Below are 19452 nucleotides of genomic sequence, written 5' to 3'. Positions count from 1 at the left end.
GCTCTGTTTCCAAGCTGCCCATTACATCCTCCAGCAGCTGTGGTAGCATCCTCTGGAGGAAGCTGAGGGAATCAACACATGGAGCTTCTGAATGCAGGCAGGTCAGGCACAGTGCCTCTGTGCTCAGCAAGCTCTGAAGTCTGCCATCAGGTTTGAGGCTTTTGTGCCTAAAGAGGTTTGTCCTAGGAATTTATTACAAATATTATTCATTAAAACTAATTTGGTTTTGCACTGGTGTTTGATGCGGTTTACTTACAAAGTCCAATCCAACGCAGAAGGTTAATGCCTCCACACGTGCCTTCCACAGCTGGGTGAACACCAATAGGCTCAGCAAGCAGCCAAAGGGCTTCACACAGGCAAAGCAGGGAGCAAAACCCAAAATCTAGGTCATGTCCTAGACTGATATTTCTCACCCCTGGGAGAAAACCAGGGGGAAAATCAGCAGTACCCATTGCATTGTCCATGCCATGCCCAGGTGCTGCAGTGTGCAGCAGGGACCCAGATGGGCACACAAACACATCTGCTGTGCTCCTGCCTGCACAGGTGTCAGTACAAACATATAGGCTGCAATTAGGATTTCTCATCATATTTGAGTCAGAGCAGAATTTTCCCTCTACTGGTAAGCCAGCAAAATCTAAGGAAAGATTTGAAATACTGAAGACTAACTAACGGGTAGAATTAGTCAATATTTTCCATCTATCTCTGGTTTCTCTCTTAACTTTCTCTGAAAGCCTGACTTATTCAAAGGAGTCACCAGAGCATACCTCCTTGCATGTGCTCTTTTTTTCCACCTCACCTTGTCACTGTTTCTGTATTTGCTCCATTTCTTCAGCATCTTCAGCCACTTGTCCACACGTTCAATTTCCTGCTGCTTTTGCTGGTGGGAGAGGGGGGAGAAAGACAGGACAAATTTAAGAAAAAAGCTAGAATACAATTTCTGAAAGATAAGGACTTCTCCTTTGGTTTAAATTTCTGACAGCTGAACTTTACACTCAGCTGCATACAAACGCCTCTCACAGGAGACAGGAATAACCCAGAGGTGTTTGCAAGAGCTGGTAATTTCAATACTAAGTCATTAAAAAAGCATTGTATAAACGAGGAGAGACTCAGGCTTAACATGCAGAAAGCATTTCCAAAAGGGCCATTTCTTGACCAAAAAAAAAACCCATCCAGGTTCAGCTAGCTTCAAATCACTAAAAACAAGGATCATTCCTCCCCAGATGAAGTTACAAGAACCCAGTACCCACACTGGCAAAGTTGACAGCTCTCACCTTCTCCTCCAAGGCGGTGCGGGTTGGCAGCTCCTGCTCGCTGGAAAAGCAAGGGGTGACATGTTAACCATGGGGACAGCAGTGTGTGTGGTGAGGGTGGGAGAGAAGAGAGAACTTACTGCAGAAACCCAAAGCGGTCAGTAACTTTGTACAGCGTGAAATCAGCATCTTCCCACGGGTCAATTGTGGCTCCCTCCTGCCTGCCCTGAAAGCAGAAGGAAGGTCAATGAGCCACATCAGGAATGGAAATACCCCAGTGCCCGCATCCTGTTCCCCCCAGTGCCTGCATGCTAGAAAGCACAGAACAACAGCACTACAGACCAAAGCCTACTCTAAAGAGAAAAAAATGCAACACAATCAACAGAAAAGTCTACAGGTTGAAACCATCCAGCTTATCAGAGGTGCCACTGCTATGGGGTCAAAAGGGTTGTACATCATAGCAGGCAGTGCTGTCGGGCAATCGGGCACAGGCCATCCTAGCTTTAGTAGGGACACAGAGGCACTGGAAATCCAGGGCCTCTGTGACTGTATGGAGCATATATGGGATCTAAGAGACTGTGAGAGAGGATGGGCAGGCAGAAGTAGGCAGAAAGAGCTTGGCTGCTGCAGCAATTCTTCAAAGCGTCCTTGCTTGACCCATTGACCAAATATCCCCAGCCTTAGCTAGTGTACTGGGGAAAAGCACAAGGCTGGTACCTTCTCATACTTGGCAATGATCTCCGCTTTTTCCTGGGTTATTAAAGTGTCTATATCTTTCTTCATGTCAGAAGCTGTAAGGCAGAGGAAAAAAAAATTAGAAAAAGAGGTAAGTAAAACCATACACAGCATAAGAAATATTTTAGGAAAGAGCTAAGAGGGAAAAGCTTTGCTGACAACTTTAGCTCCCAGCCTTATCCAAAAGATAAAACAAGGCTGAGATTAAGAAGCCTCCATACAGAACCTGCATGGAACTTGCATGCATGCAGCACAGCTGCCAGCTCCTCACTCCGCACTGAGAAACAACTGAACTGGAGCAAGCGGGACCTCTGTCTGTACAGCAGCTGGAGTGGGAGATGCTCTGCACACTCACACGCTGTACAGAAGACAGAAAGTAAAATTGAGAAGTGCAATCCAGCAGTGCTGATGAGTACTGAAGCCCACGAGCTGCAGGCAGGATAAGCATTGGAAGTTGTGCCATGTTTTCATTCACATGGCTGTGGCTTTGCCAGCCAACAGGTCCCAGATGGACAGTGCACTCTGAGGAGCAGGGAGGGAGCTGGGACTAGCATCAGTTCCCTGATGGCCTTTGGAAAAGGTCTACACACTTAGGAGTACAAAGCCTCTTAGAATAGCTTGTTAGACTGCTTTTTGTCTGCTCGAAGGAGATTTTTGCCTATTTTGCCTGCTGTAAGATGACCCAGCAGGGTTGGGAAAAAGCTATTAAGGACCATCGCAACCTTAAACTATTCCCCCCACTGCCACAGATGAATCATTCAGTGATTCACTCAGAGCATCTGAAAGCTAAATGACTTTAATAATACAGTCCAGAGATTTATTGTCCAGCTTGAAAGGAACACATGGGATCCTTAGCTGGACAGAATCCTGCAAGAAATTGCAAAATGAATCACATGGCCAGCACACTGACTGTCCATGTGTGCTGTGCAGGAGTGGGTTGTGCCGGTCCTGCCCCGTGCTGGGGGCAGAGCAACACAACACAGCAAATCCTGACCCTCTGCAGGCTGCATATGGGAAGAAAAGCACTACCTCACTCATTTTCACTTCACAGATCCATTTGATAACGGTGATGTCCTTTTCTTTTGCTTGCATGGTTCTCATGAATTTCAGGACCACTACAGATCGGACACTAGAGATAAATGGGAAGTAAGAAGGGAAGATCACTGCTTCCCATGCTCCCCTTCTGAGAAATGTGAATCAAAGGAAACTTACTCTCCTGCTCCACCTCCTTCTTACACCACTTTTGGGTTGTTATGAGGCTGGAGAATTCAAACGAGATACTTACGGTGCTGCTGAAAATACAACTTTTCTGCAGGCTGGAGGGAAGAACAAACTGTATGTCAAATTAAATGCATGATTTTTTTAAGATACTTACGAAGTGGAAATTATTCTGACCATCTCTACCACACACTGTAATAAAATAACCAGAGGAAGAGCTATTTGGTAAGAAAGGAAGACTTACATAGCAGAAGAAAGAGCAAGACCACATGTGTTTTGGCTTCAGCCTCTGCAAAAGGCTCCCTGCAGCCAGAAACTTCAAACTGGTTGCAAAGCAGCCAGTTTTGCACCTCATAGCTGGAACACGCCTGTAGTGACCTTGCTTCTCTGTACTGTACTGCCTGCCCACACTGAACACTGCCTAGCCATCAGCAAACCCAAACTCTTCACAAAATATCCCATCTAGGAGATCCTAGATGGTAACAACCTTCCCTTTGCTAGCTTGCCATATGGGATTTCAGGTACTGTCTGCAGTCACGTGTCTGCATCTGAACTCCATGACTTTTTGCAAACATTGCTATTTCAAAGTCAGACTTACTGTTATAATCCTCCCCAAGATGTCTCAGATTCTTTTTTCCATGAACTCCTTACCATCTTATTTAATGGTAAATATAGGTATCTACACTCCATACTCCTTGACTTTAACGTAACACAGACACTGAGTTTTTCCTGTAGTCATACCATTGTCACCAGAAAGAAGAGTTGGGGGTGAGCTCAGTGAGCAGAGCCATTAGGATGCGTTAGCCATCCCCTACCTAGTTCTCTCCAACACCTGCAGATGAAGCAGATGCTGCTACCTGTTCCCTGAAGATACATCTGCACACCTTTGTATCCTCTCTGCCCACTGCTTGACGAACACAAACAAGGAGGAAGTCCCATTAAGGATTTCCATCAGAACTCAAGAGCAGCACGCAGATCTGCACACAGCAGAAATGAAAGTGTACAGTCTCTGTACAAGGACTGGAGCAAAGGCACTGAAGACCTGGCCAATGGAGATGTAGAGTTTCATGGAAAACTGCAAGGAGCTGCACATCTGTAATATGCATGTTTAGGACTTGATGATCCTCAGTGGTTCCTTTAAACTTGGGACATCCTACGACATTCTATGCCTTGAGATGCCCCATGAGAAATTCACTTCAGCCATGATGCAAGATCTGACACCTCGGAAACCTTCTTGCACAGCAGTTTTCTGCGGGACCTCTGGCAGAAAGCAAATCCCAGGCTGTGGAGGGAGAAGCTGCTGGTGATATTGTGCTGATGCACCCTTCTGCACACAAGCTGAGCTTGAGAAAAACAGAATTTTCTTCTAAGCCCACTGCTTTAAGCAGCAATTATCTGCGTGAGCTGAACCCTGCTGCTAAACCTCCCCATCTAAGCACTGCTGAATGCTCACAGCTTCCCTACAACCAACCAATTTCCCCTTGAGTCAATGCTGTTCCTTCCCGAAGTGGAGCTGTCTGGGCCACCTGCAGCCCTTCTCTGAACACTGCCCCCAAGGCACAGCTTGGAAACCTGCTCGCCTGCCTCAGCCCTTACAGAACTGCACCACAGTGCAGCACGCCACATGGCAACGGGGGTTCTTATCACTGCTTGGGTGAAGGGCAATCACTAGGAATTGTTACCCTAAGAAATGAGTTTGGTTAAGATCTGTTGGATTCCTGAATGTGCCAAACAAAAAAAAACCCACATCCTGGCACACAGCACAACATGCTGGTATCAAACTGAAACTGCTGTGGGACACAGTCAATAAGGTACGTAGCTGACAACTGCACTCACCACCATGGAAACTTAGAAGGTCTCTGTTCCTGTTATGCATTCTATTTTAAAAGCACATTTTAACAAATCAAATCATGTCAAACCTTGGGCTGCCCACGCTACAAGCCTGCACTTTTCCTGCAGGAACAGGCTCAAAGAGCCGACCTCTGGCTGCCTGTCCCAAGGCAGTGCTCAGAGCAAAGCCCTGCAGTGTGCAACCCCACTGAGACACAGCAGCTCAGTATGCAGAGGACCACAAAACACTCGAAATGCCCCAGAAGGTTTCACTGAAGCACACAGACCTGTGCCCATCCCTGCTTGCTGCTAATCTCTTATCAGGCAAAGTGGGCATTTGGTTGCAGCCGTGCTGCAAAAAAGGGAAGCAGAATTGTGCTCACCAAGTCAGTAATGGCTTCAGAAACAAAATTACTACCGGGCAGGATGAACACAGATACAGGAGATCCTGTTTGCATGTTTACTTCCTTGACTACGACAAACCCAAGAGCGCACAGGCATGTTAATTTATTTTTTTTCTAAACGGAGGAGCATGAAGTCAGATGAAACTTAAGGAGAGATTGAATCAACTGAGGGCCTCTGCAAATGACTGCTCATAGATCACCTTCCATGACTCATAGGTGTTTCAGACAGCTCAAATGGGTTCTCATCTCACTATATCTGCATCATATTTGCATGCACCATAACACTGCAGCCACCTCTACAAGAACACGCCCCCTTCCTTTAGCAGAGGCACTGGTGACAGCTGAGAAGGTCTCCAGTACAAGCTGTGTGATGCAAGTAGCGATGTCCCAAGCAGCTCAAGCAGAACACTCAGGATGACCACAGAACATACAGGATAACTACATAATTGACAGCCCAGCAAAGGTCTGAACAATTCACTGCCACAGGCAGCAAACAATTGCTTTGGGGGCCATTTGATTGACACATTAGGCAAAGGGAATGAGGTGATGTGAGGCACCGCGCCCTTACCTGCACCTGTATCAGGTGCCGAGATGCATCAGTTCAGCCAGAGTTGTGCTCTCCCTTTTGGGCATCTAACCAGCAGTAAGCCTTCTGTTTCAGGTTGCAATGATTCCTGCTCAAGTGCTCACGGCTCAGCCCCGGGCAGCCTTGTTGCACCGCTGTCTGGACAAGGGCTGGTTCCTGCTGAGGGCTCACTGCAAAGGAAGCAAGGAGCTGGTGAGTTTTCCATCCCATTCAGTGCTGCCCTTCAGCAGCGCACCAAGCATTTGTGGGCAATGGGGGTCGAGGTGTAATTGATGTTGTGCAGGCTGCTCTACCCACAATAGCAATGTGCAAGGAAGGAAGCTCCCTGGGAACAAGGAGGAATCATGTGCTACTAGCTACATGCTGAGAGATGACTCCCAAGCTGGTCGAGGAGTTGGTTTGACCCATCCTCATTTTCATCCCCTGTGCAACTCTATACACAGGGGACACAGAGGTTTCACCAAAGCGCCATCCTGGCTGGGATTCCCAACACAGTGGGGAAGCAGGAGGCAGTAATAGAGAGAAATCATTCCCCCACTGCCACGTGCTCAAGCTTTTGACTCAGTGTGCTCAGGGTGAGCTTCCTCCCCACCCAGCACATGTCCCTAGCTGTTTTCCCTACACAGGGCTCTGTGTTTCAGCTGCTTTCTGGCCTGGCTGAGTGGCAGGGCCTCCCCTGGCAGCCCCAAGCCCCTCTATCCCAGCAGGCACACTCCTTGCAGCCAAGCAATTTCTACTCGCTGCATCCAAGAACTTGAAGCAATTCAGAGAACAGAGCCCGCTGCGTAGCTGTCATTATGACAGCCTCAAAAACTGGTATTTCTCTCCATTTTAAGCAGCAACCAAAAAAAAAAAAAAAAAGGACCTGAAAGCTACCAACCTGTGCTGTGACACATAAACATTTGCACAGGAGGAGCAGCAGGGAGTGGAGTGAGGCCCAGTTCCTCTGCACCCACACTACACCAGGCCAGCCCCAGCCCTTATGCAAAGCTCAACTGCTGCAGTGCCAAACCGCAGCTCCAGACACATGCTGAACCCCTAATAGGGCTGTGGGTCTGCACACTGTGCCTCAGCAGCTGTTATTCTTAGACCTTACAAAGAATTAAAAAAAAATAAAAATTAAGAAGATGCAATGCATTTTTCTTTCTCTTCTTTTTTTAGAAGCTTTGCTATTTAAATGATTTCTACTTGACCTCATTAAGAAAAAAAAAAAAACAAAAAAACAGAGAGAAGTTAGAGAATGCAAAAGTCCACATGCTGTTGTGGGAATTGAAAACTTATTTTCTCCTCCATCTTCCATTCCAGCATCTATAAATAAAGGCCAAAAATCCAGAAGAAAAATCCCCCTCTTTGGGCAATGCGTAAGCGTTGAAAGAAACTGCATAAACACAGAGCTTAGGAGCAAACTTCTGTCTGCTTCAGAATGAGGAGCAGTTTACATTTTTTTTAACTAAAGCACAGGAAGGTACAGCAATGATTGCTCTCCCTTTCAGCATGCAACAGGCAGGATGCTGAGCTGCCAGCAGCCTGTGCTCTCCTTGGCACAGTGGGACAGCATCCTTGTAAAGTGCAAATAAGGAAACAACAAATGTCCTATGATATAAAAGCACTGGGATGACCAATGAAAATAAGAGGTAGGAAGCTAAAAATCTACTAGCAATGAGATACAGCTTGTTCTCAGAAAACTTGCTGAAAATAGCCTGCAGGGCTATTATAACTAAGCTGCAGGCAACTAAATTGAGTTAAAACGAAATGACGTGTACTGCGTGGGTCTCACCTCTGCTCATGTCCCATGCTTAAGAGAAGTAAACCAAACTAGACCAATTCCTGTGCTCCAAGGAAAACGTGTTTGAAAGAGGTCCTCCCTGCACCACTCTCATTCCTTCAGCCACTGCAATGGGTTTGCTGGGTGACACAGCAGCCAAACCCACTTACCCTTGGCAGCCCCTGTGGGGACACTCCCTGACCACACACATTGCTGGCAGCTCCCTGGGCTCCCGCTACCTTCAGACAGCATCTCCAGACTCTGAAGCACCACCACTGTTAACTTCCTCCTTTCCACTGAAACCCCACGAGATCACATCAAGAAATAGCAAAGTTCAGAGAAACAAGAAGTGTCTGATCCAGCGCTGGGAAGGCACCGAAAAGATGTCTTCCCAAGCTCCACGATCCCTCACAGCTCTGCAGTACGGCATTAGGACACACAACGTTTCCAAGGAGTAATTAAAAAAAGGTTGTGTTAATACAACATAACCTTTCTCTTCCTTTTTGTTTGTTGATAACTCCTAAAATTACCCAAACTGAACGCTCACAGGAATTTTTGCTATTTTGTGCAAAAGCACCATTATATGTAAACAAGAAAATGTAATGGTTGTTTTCCCTTTGAGGAAATCACTCACACAAGAAGCCTCCCCTCTTCTCTTTGGGGAAAACATGTTTATAAAATCCAACTGGAAGGGAAGACTTCAGGCACACACAGTACTCACCACAGGCTCCAGCTTACAAAACAGCACCAACTAAGCAGTCAATGTAAAAATAAATCCAGTTGGGGCTTTTTTGTTGTTTTTTTTTTTTGTTTTTTTCCATGCTGCTGAAATCAACATCTATGTAGTTTGGTCAGAGCTTCAAAATACTACTTATAATTCACAAGGCATTTGGCTGTTACCACTTCACCGTGGTTGATATAAAGTGCATGTCTGACACTAAAAATGGATCCACTGGAGCCGGTGTGACAAAAGACAGCCGTGCAGCTTCTCAGCCATGGAAGAGAAAAGTGTGCTGACAGCTGAAAGTCAGTGATGTCATTGCAATAATAGTTAAATGCAGCAGAATGACACAAAAAACCTTACGTTCTTAACACCTTTCACTTGGCGGCTGGACTTGATGATCCTTGCTATTCCACATTCTGTATTCCTCTACCAATCTGTGGCATACACTACCATGTAACAACGTAAGCCGCTGATATCACAGGCCATCCCAAACCATCAAGAACTAGAAGTTCAGGTTTGCCAGCCCAGCACGTTCCCCATGTCTAGTTTTGAAACCTCCCGTGACGATGCCAGCATCAAGATGAGGCAGTAATTTGTCTCAGTTTCTGGGGAAAGAGCCCTCCCCATGAGCTCACTGCCTGGCCATAAGCCCAGGAGGAGAAGGGCTGAGGACAGCCCATGGGCAGTACCAACAGGCAGAGCTCTGGGAAGCTTGTCATCACCTCACCCAGTTCCACAGCCACGTTTCCCAGTCTTCCCCCAAGTGGGTCACCACCCCACGAGCTCAGCAGCAATCCTGCCTGGCTGTCCCATACCAGCTCTGCCCAGGAACCTCATGGCAATCTTAAATAGCTTCAACTGAAAGAGATGGGAAAAAGTGAAAGGAATGCTGCTGTTTCTCACAAAGGACAAGGGGATGCTCGGACACTCCTGTTATTTAACTGGAGTGCTTCAACCAAGCCCAAAGTAGGAGAGCTTCGAAGAATTTCCCATACAGGCACTAACTCAAGCAATTCATTCCTACCTCCTACTGAAGGAAAGGGACCAAGAAATCATACAGCCACGGGGTGCTTTGTGTTGGAAGAGACCTCAAAGACCCATCCAGTGTTTAACTCCTGCCACAGGCAGGGACACCTCCATCTGATCAGGCTGCCAGGATGCCATCTAGTGTGGCTTTGAGCACCTCAAGGGATGGGGCAGCTACAGCTACTCTGGGCAATCTTTTTCAGTGCCCCACCACGCTCACAGTAAATAATTTCCTCCTTATACCAAATCTAAATCTCTCCTTCTTCAGTGCATCTGTTACCTACTACTACAGTTTTCCATGTGCTCAACATTTCTGATATGAGTAATGTAGCAACAGAAGCAGGTCAGAGGGGACCACAGCAGACAACAACTGAACAAGGTAAGTGACAGTAAGCATAGAAAAATTACAAAAAAAATTAAATCTTCCTTCTTGGGTGAGTTAAAAAGCAGAAAGAAAAGTTGAAGAAGATCAGAGACTGTGGCAATGGTGGAAAGACAAGCATTTGGTATGATGGAAACCCACATTCTAGGGAGAAGGTGCAGACAGGGACACATAGCTCTTGAAGACACAGCAATTATTCCAGCTCCATTTGCCTTCCACCCTGTGCCCTGCAGCTCTGGAAGCAGATGGGCTACACGGCACTGCAGCCTGTAGGGCGGCTTTCCTGGTCACTTCTGACAGCCCCCTCTGGGTCATTTATCTACATGATACTTCTATTAAAAAGAAAGGCAAATCTGATCCTTGGAAAACACGCATGAATCCACAAATTGTAAGATGGTGAAAAGGCCCTGCCCTGACATCATGAAGAAAGTGCAAAAAACTCCCAGTGCTGGCTAAAGCAAGACTGTACCAGTGGTGATTATACGCATATGCTGCTCTCCCTAGAGAGCAAATGAAAATAACTCAAGCATCATCTGGTTTCAAAAGGACAGTAAGAAACAAGAGACAGTCTGACTTAACTGTAGACATACTCAACTGAAGGAAAAACAATGTTGATTTGAACTTGAAAGACGCATTCATCTTTAAAATGCTTTAACATTCATCCACAGGAGAAGCAAGTAGACAGATCACTTAAAACTTGTCCGTTAATTCAGTTAATTACTACCAAAAACACTTGCAGTGATGATGATGATTTCTGAAGGAGTTTGGGAAATGGGAATCTTCACATTCCAAGATGAAAATGTGGGATAACTGAATGCAACTTACATCTGGTGCAGCTGGCCTTGACACTTTGCAAAGGACTCTGGAAAGGGAATTTGTCAATAAATAAGCACCTGAGAACAGTGGAAGGTATTTTGACAAGGAAAGACCCGAAGAAATTGCTTTCTTTTATTTCTCCTAAAAAAAAAAAAGAGTGGGGCCAACATAAAAAGTCAGATCCATGCTTGAGCTAGACTGCAGATGCTGAAATAAGACTTTAAATCAAATACCAATTGCATGGGAGTTTTTTTGCACTTTTTTTTTTTTAACCAAACATCGAGTCATGAGCAGGAAGAGCTTTTTTAGAGAGCAATTGGAGCCAGTTTGATCTACATCATTACTTAATTTAGCAGAGGGGCCTCTGTTGAGGTGAGCACAGCCATTAAGGCACAGTCACTGCAACTCTGTCCCAGCTGAGAACAGGACAAGAGGAGCTCACCTGTGTGGTTCCAGCATTTTGACAACACAACTGCCCGTCAGAAGTGGACAGAAAGCTGAAAACTCCTCAACTATCCAAAAATACTGCAGATAAACCAGGTTTCTTACCAGCATTTCATGCACAAACTTCCTAGTTCTACAAGATTGCTAGCAAAGTTTGTCAGTTGCCAGACTACTTTGCAGCACTGCATGTATTTAGCACCTGAGACTTATGACCTCACTCACCCCTCATACTTCAAGACCCAGATTCCCCATCCAGCCCTCTGGTCACAGAGCTCCCCACCACTCAGTTCAAGAGCTAAAGCATCCCAAACCCCATCCAGGGGTGCCAGAAGAAATAATTCCATCACCCAAGTGAAGCAGCGTATGTGCATGCACCCGTTCTAGCAGAGCAACACCAATATTTGGTAGAAACATATCCTTTAGCAACACAAAAGCCACAGCACCTGTGCCACGTCCACACGACACAGGACAGCTTTCCTATCACTAGCCTGCAGAGCAGCTTCAGGAGGTGCCTGTTTCCAACAACCACACAGCTTCAGCTCACGTTCTCTGCATTTCTCCTCCTTCTCCTGTGACACCTGCTCCCAATAGAAGCATAGCTGCAGCAGCACACAAGTGGTGCCTTCCCAAAGCACTCCAGGTCTTTTCTTCACCCCTATCTCACTGCTGAATCCTGCTCTGTGGCCCCCTACAGCAGGACAATCTCCGTCTCTTTTAGAGCTCAATCTCTTGCAGCCCTGATGCTTGCAATGCACTGAAGCGATGACGCGTTTCTCCCACTTCCTTACATTGATAGAAAACAAAAGCACCTACTGTTGCTCAACATTATCACAAAACATTTGCTTTTCCAGACTGTTTCTCCCCTCCTCCTTTTGGAAGGGATTTTGGCAAAACAGCAGCCTCAGCTCTTGCTCCCTGCTAGGAGTAGCGGTGGGTGATTTGGGAGCTGAACTGCACACCATTCCCAGACAACATTCTGCCGACTCAGGCATTCTCTGCTCTCACTGGGACATGTGCATGCTTCCTGCAGACCCCTTGTCACCCCCAAACCCACACTGCTGCAGACACTGGTCTTTTACAGCAGCCACAGAAGTGCACTAAGCCACATTGCTCCTGCCAGTGAGATTCAGAATTAAACACAGGTGCCACATGAAAAATTAGACCCGGCTGCCAAGCTCACAGCTCTAGAAAAAGCACTGAATGCATTAGCATACAGTCACATTTTATTTTTAATGTATTTTTTTTAAGCAACCAGAGTATCAGGTTTAAGGTCCCCAAATCAAGACAGGCAACTCAGATCCTGAAACCCTCAGCTCTTGCTACCCAAGCTAACCTTGCAAGCTGCTGCCCATTTGCAGAAAATCCTCACCACTGATTTGGGTACTGCGAGAAAAACAAAATATAGAGAATTGAGGAACCACTTCAACACCATTCTCTTATCTTTCCCAGGCTCCAGACAATGCTCCAGCCCCATGCTAGGTGCTGCAGTCAGGAAAGACCTGATCCAAACCCGTGCAGTGATGCTCTGGACTGCAGCATCCCCAATGGACAAGATACTGGCATGGATCACATGCTTGCTGTGCTGCCTTGAACCTCAGGCTGCAGGGAAGGGATGGATGCTGGCCCTGGTTAAACTAAGAGGAAGCCTAAGAGGGCTGGCTGAACAGCATGCTACCATTTAGGAATACCAAAATAAAGGCTCCTACCTTACAAAGGCAAGGTTTTTTAGACGCAAATTGCAACTTCAAGCACATATTACATGTTTCACAAGGAGCTGCCTAAAGCTGCGTTAAAAGACCTGGGATGCTTTGGGTTTTTTAGATTCTAGAGGACATTGAATTCATTCAGCTCAGCTCCACATATGAGGCCAGAGAAGAGAAACGCCATCACAAGGTACCACATGGCTTGGATAAGGCTCAGCCATCTCTTACCAACCATCCTTTGTACTCACAGCAAACACAGGCAAGTGCTTATTATTCACCTGTGGCTTAATTGCCCTCCTCACTCAAAGACATCAGAGCAAGAGCAGAGATGCATCTAACAGCTCAGAACACCAGCAGTTTGCTTATGACAGCCCAACCATTTCCGCTAGCAATTATCAACAGCCAGATAGCATCAGCAACCCAACCTGAGAGTGCTTGTGCAGCTCCTCCTCCTCATGCCATCGCTTCTCGAGAAGGTTTTCCACAGCCACTCTGAGTTTCAGGACTCGGACACCAGGGGAGGAGCAGCCCAGCAGCCTGTGGATGGATGAAGATGACCTTCTTGTTTGATGCAGGAGTTCATCTGCCTATCTGTAGCATCTCAGAGATGACAACAAAGTCCCAAATCGCTCCATGTAGTGAGCTGCAGATGAAACCACTCCACACAGACCTCAAATTTAGGTTGCCCTTCTTTATGCCGAGCTTCTATTGGATTCTTAAATAGCAGCATTTCTGTCTATTCCTGTGTACAGTTCCTTTTATGCTTCTTGTCCAAACCCAGTTTTCTGAAAAGCTGAGATCCCACAAATCGCATTCCCAATTGCTTTTCAAAAGCAGGTAACATCCCTGTGCCTTGGAAAAGCCCTTGCAAGATACACCCAGTTCTAAAATCATATCCACTTGACACCAAAATCCACCATCAGACACAAATCCAGCAGAGCACAGGCTGCCAATCCCTTTTCCCCTCCCCACAGCAACACATCTTTGGCTGAAAAAGTTTCTGCAACTACAAATGCCTTCAAGAAATTGTTACAAAAGTTTATTGAGAGATGGTCATATAAAAAAATATATTCTTGAGGAGAGCTGCAGCTGAAAATACCGAATCCCCACACCCACTCTTCAGAGAAAATATTATCAGATGTCACTTCCCAACATTAAAAACATATTTGTTTGTTTCTTTTTAAATTAAGGTTGTACTGTGAACACTGAATTTTGTTGCTAGTGATCTCAACATGGGTACCTTCAATCCTGACGTCCTTTGCTGTTAATTCAGTCTCAATCCACGCCTTCTGAATTTCAGGGAAGTAGCATCTAGCCACCTATACTGAGTTGGGGAGTGCTTGTGTCATCCAGATTTATCTTTATTTTTTATAGTTCAGGATATTGAGGCGGAGAACGTGGGAAGGAGACAACGTCAACAAGCAGAGCAGCAGCAGTGCAGAGTGAGCATCAGCATGTGTGGGTTAGAAAGCATGTCTCACCCAAACCTGAGCTGGGGTTTGGTAGGGAATCCTCTGTATGGGCAGGCTAAAGGGGAAGCTCAGCCGCTGCCCAAACTTCTGGAGGAGGTCTTCAATGTTCAGAGGGCACCAAGAGCCACCCCATGCTCCTCTTTGTGAGTACTACCACAGAAAGACGTGGCTCATGTAGTGCCCATCAGGTACAACCTGCAGATGGAGATGATTTATGCAGAGACAGGCATTTGTTCAATAAATACTGCATATGGCCTTCTGCTAATTTGTAACAGTTCATCAACTCTGCTCATTTCACAGGACCCCTGCAGTGCTACGCATTAATAATAAAACACGTTTTTTCTGACAGCTCAAGGAATATTTTTAACACGAAAGTGTCAGCATTATCCTCCCAAAGCTGAGCCATCCTGGCTGACAGCCTCATCACGTTACATGCAGAAACCAAGTGGGGCTCTGAGCATACCTCACTCGCACCATACAGGCCCTCCAAAAAACACATCTGAGCCCCAACATCAGAGCTGCCAAAAGCAGTGCACACCAAAAAGCATCACCTGCCACAGCAGAACAGTCTAGCACAGGCAAAGGCCATGCTTACTGCTTATTAAAAGGACAAGAAACAGCTTAAGTCAGAACCTCTGGCTTACCAATTTGCTTTAAAGAGTGGCCATCTCATTCAGCTTGTCCTTACTAAAGGTTGTTGGCAAATTCAAGTTCTAATATGAGCATGGAACAGGTTAGGAACAAGCCTCTTGCTCAGCAAAAGGGTGAAATACAAGAGATGGGGGAAAAAAGTAGAGTACTAATAAATTTTTTGGCCTTCTAACCCTTCACATATATACACTGTGTCCCCATTTAGTAACTCTCAGAGATGTCAAGAAATAAAACTGAAATTCTTCTGGTTCCTTACTCTGGTGCCCAACCCACTGGTTCCATTCCAGGCCAGCACCTTGCTATCCTATGTTCTCACTGCCTTTTGGGGGATGCATCCAGAAACCCTCCCGAAGAAGAGCAGAGCCTGAGCAGCTGCTACCTGCAGCAATGAAAAAACTCTTGAAAGAACTAACCTGGAAAGTGATGAGCAGGAGAACAGGCAGAGCTATGGCATCAGCCTTTAAAAAATTCTTTCAGGAGATGAACCTGAGAGTGGGGTGAGGAGAGAGCAACCTAAGCCCTGCTGTGTGACCTTCCTTGTGCTGTCCTCAAGGAGATCCCGAAGGATGTCCCGACTGTGATGCAGACCCAAGGCCACAGCCTCCCCTCTGCACACACAACCCAGAGTAACTCAGAGAACTTGCCCATGTGGTGACATCACTGGGCGTCTAAATAAAGGAAGCTTTTAATAGAATTTCCCACTGACGGGCTTAATCTGGTAAGCCCTGAAAGCCAGGGCTTCATCAAGGGAAGGAAGGAAAAGGGAAAACAATAACCACCCATCTTGGGGCCAGGCAGGTAGGCGGCGTCTTGGGAAAGAAACCAAAACAAACAGAATTGACTGTTCAGTACCTGTGCATGGGATACGAGGTACCTGCATAAGCAGCACTTATTGTCAGGGAGTTCTCTATGAATTCATTTATTTTTCTTTTTAAAACAAAAAACAGCTCAGCCTATTTCTGCACCAGGGTAGGGAAGAGAAGGATGAAGATGAGGAGAGGTACAATGAGGATAGGGAGAGAAAAAGCTGAGCTTGAAGGCTGAATAACACACACTTTCACATCAGAGGGTCCTTCTGGCTTCATGTTCATGGGGCAGGTTCTGTGACTCCTAAAAGCAAACCAGAGTTGTCCGCATATTTAGATGGCTCCTCGCTGCAAATACTTCCAGGACAAACCATCGGCAAGCAGCACGTCCTGGAAGCTCTCACAAAACACCAACGAAACCAAAACCGCCCAGAGGTTCAGTCAAGTTCACACGTCGTGCTCGTCATCCTCTTCTGCATAACTCTTTATCAGTTTCACAGTGCCACGGAGCAGCTCCCCTTCCTCCCTCTGCTCCTCCAGCATCTTAGGCCGGGCATCCACATGGAGCGCCTCGAGATCGCCAAGTGACTCATGCTGCAGTAATGCGGGTGGGAACGGCTCCCATGCCCAGCCTGTAAGGACACAGCCTTTTATGGTATTTTTAGAGTGGAAGTTGTGGTGGTTCGTAGCACATCGCCTTTTGTTTTGCCTGGGAGAACAGAGCTCACACTGCCTGTGCCCCAGGACCAACAGTGAGGAGCCCGCACAGGTTAGGAGCGAGACAGTGCTGCTCTCTGTGGTCTCCCTTGCCCGCAGTGCCACTTGCTCCACATGGCAGGGGCATGGCTCTGGCCAAAGCTCCAACACAAGGACACAGATTGTGCAGTGGACACTCTAATTGTGGCATTAAAGTGTCATTAAATGTGGTCATTTTGTAAGGATCCCTTCCCTGCATCCCCTGAGCTCTGCCAGCCTGTGTATGGCAGTAGGCTAACGGCCCTGGTGACAGTCACCAGGGGAGAAGCACAAGGGGAAGCACACACTGGGCTTGCAGCATCCAACAGGTGGATGGTGCTGCAAAGGCAACTGAGTCCCATCTCATCTGTCTTTTTCTCGGTGCGAGCTGAAACTTAGGACTGCGTCTCTCTCTACTTAGCCAGCAACCATAAAATCAACTCTTTAGTCTTCCATCCTGTAATATTTATCTGAAATGTTATTAGGAAAAAGCAGGCGGGTGTTGTGCTGAGAGCAGGTTACCAGAGACACAGACACCAAGCATGCAGGAGGAGCACTGCTCCCCAGGTCCAGGGACCTCAGCACATGTGGCATGAGGTTGGCAAGGCAACAGAGCCTGCTCAGGGTGCTCTTCAGGAGCTAACAGTCACACCTGGGATAACAGAGCATCCCAAACACTGAAACAGGATTCTGATTTTAAATATGCAGCAGATCACTTTATGGGCAGCTCTCTGTTCCTTCCCACCTGATGCACTACCTGCTCTGGTAGAGAAGGGAATGACAATTTCTTCTTCTTCACATATCTCCAGTCACAACTCCAAACAGCAGCTGATTTTAATCCTTTCAAAACTGTTATTCAAGAAGAAATTAGATGATAACCTGTACATGCATAAGAAGAAGAGCCATCAGGATGAAGGTAGTAGTAATCGATCCTCCTGATACAAAGCACTGACATCAAGTTTTCCTTTCACCAGTACCAGGCAGCAGTGGAAGCAGCTGGCTTACCGTGGGATGGGTTACGGAGCTCACCGCAGCACGCCAGAGGAAGTGCAGGGAGCGCCGCTCCGGGGCGAGGGCTGGAGCACAGCAGACAAAGCAGAGGGGAAGTCGGGGGGAGTTACGCACCAGAGAGCGCACAGCCCACTACGAACCTTGGAGGCAAGCCAGGAAGGCAAAGTCTATAAACAGCAGCACAACTCACAGCAAACCCCTCCAGCCTTAAATGCGAGTTGAAAGAGAACCTTAATGGTGATTTGGTGCAGTTGCAGCATCCACTGCCCACAGCACTATTCACTGCCCCAGAGCCCAGCTGCTGGGTAGGCACACCTCCAAATGAGGGCACGGTCCTGCCCCTCGCTGCACAAATCCCCAGTGCATTTTTTGAACTTGCACGTGCCTGACGCATGCCGACATTCACAACGCATCACACTGCTGATGATCTCAGAGCCGATCTGCAACCGCCACTTTTGGTCTCCCACGGGGACAGGCAGAACTCCCCAGATGGTCTGAGAGAGAGACTGCTGCTCCCTCATACATCTCCAAGCTCAGGGAGTCTTCCTGCAGCTAGGCAATGCATAGAGACTTCAGAACTGAAGTTCAAAAAAAAAAAAAGACAAGACCACGTGAAAGGCTCCATCCTGTTCGAAGGAACACAATGAATTTCCTGCAGTCTTCAATGGCTACATATAAAGCTAAAAGCCTTGCCACAAGGACCACAACACCCAGACACTAACTCACCTTACTTCTCAGGCCTGCAGAGCCAGCTTAGCCACAGGAAAACAACATTAACTCTTTCTGGCCCCATTTCTCATAATCCAACCAGTGGCTGTGTACAAGCAAAGCAAGCCACTCACCTTTCACAATCCTTCATTTGGACCAGCATTATCAAATCTGATTAAAAAAATACCAACAACAGGAAGAAAAACAAATGCAGAATAGCACTGAACAAAACAACATACCCAAAACTCCTCCATCCAGGAAATGAGTACACCCAACACTTATCTGGGACTCAGAATTCCTACACCTGGTCCCCCTGCCCTTCACACACTCATACGGGACTGGGCAAAGGGAAATCTCCTGCTTGGCCCCCTAAACCTGACAGCCTGCAGCCTGCTTGATGCAGGTGTGCTTTACACCAATTCGTAACAGCACTTTGATAGTGAACACCCACAAAATAGAGCTTTCCCCAGCCAGCAGGTTTCTTCGCAAGCCTAAAAGCATCAGGCATCAATTCCTACAAAGTCTTAATGCAGATGCTGGGCTGGGACACAGGGAGCAACCTTGGCTCTGATGCAGCCCAGCTATCGGCTCAAAAGGAGCAAAATCAGCCATGCTGAGCACAAGCTGCTGCTCCTGGAAGTGGCACATTGAGCACGCTGGGCACCACCTCACCCCTGAGCTGTCAGTGGCTGGAGCTGGTCTGCAAATTGCACACTGACAGAAGGCTTCAGAAGCCTTGCACAAGAAAGCAGAATGAAATAAAACCTCAACAGGGCTGGTTCCCCCCAGCGTGTAATTCTTCCCCAGGCAGTACGGCACAGTGTGAATGTGGCAGAATGTTGGGCAGGGAAAGGCAGGACACGGCACTGCGCTGGCACATGGGAACGCCCCACAGCAGGCTCTCTTTGCCCAGTGGTAGTCTGTGCAGTCTCAACACAAAGCCTCTAAGTGCATTTCAGGCTCAAAAGTCAGCTGAAACAGGTCCATTCTCCCCTCCCACTCCATAAATACGATCCAAATTGGGTCATCTCCTAACAATATATGAATGACATTCATTTAAGCCTCTGATGCCGTGCTGACATAAGCTGTGTCCTTTCATTCTCCTTGCACTGTGAGTGCTAAAGATGCTTTTGTACAACCCCTGAAGTACTCCATTTAAAAACCATGGTAACTAGAGCATTGCATT

At 46.9% G+C, this 19452-nt stretch overlaps 1 protein-coding gene across 6 annotated transcripts in view; it reads right to left on the bottom strand.

Moving 5' to 3' along the window:
• The window catches only part of LOC122187242 (USP6 N-terminal-like protein), a 66592-nt gene that overhangs the window by 17458 nt on the left and 29682 nt on the right, over window positions 1-19452 (bottom strand). For 2 of the 6 annotated variants that reach the window (XM_042884571.1, XM_042884569.1), the window contains 5 exons: window positions 6006-6193; window positions 1968-2041; window positions 1391-1476; window positions 1272-1311; window positions 797-877 (listed from right to left, as the gene is read on the bottom strand). In XM_042884571.1, coding sequence (XP_042740505.1) covers window positions 797-877; window positions 1272-1311; window positions 1391-1476; window positions 1968-2033 — 273 coding nt within the window. In that variant the 5' untranslated portion in view covers window positions 2034-2041; window positions 6006-6193. Of the gene's footprint in view, window positions 1-796; window positions 878-1271; window positions 1312-1390; window positions 1477-1967; window positions 2042-6005; window positions 6194-11623; window positions 11670-13308; window positions 13421-14123; window positions 14979-17552; window positions 18152-19452 lie in introns of those variants that run through there. The other 4 variants (XM_042884573.1, XM_042884572.1, XM_042884574.1 and 1 more) reach the window with 4 other exon arrangements.

Source organism: Lagopus leucura, unplaced genomic scaffold (assembly GCF_019238085.1).
Source record: "Lagopus leucura isolate 7727_CA_CO unplaced genomic scaffold, USGS_WTPT01 Super-Scaffold_100044, whole genome shotgun sequence".
In the NCBI taxonomy this organism is placed as follows: domain Eukaryota; kingdom Metazoa; phylum Chordata; class Aves; order Galliformes; family Phasianidae; genus Lagopus; species Lagopus leucura.
Note: the sequence above shows the minus strand (reverse complement) of the source record. Positions and strands in the feature narration are given on the sequence as shown.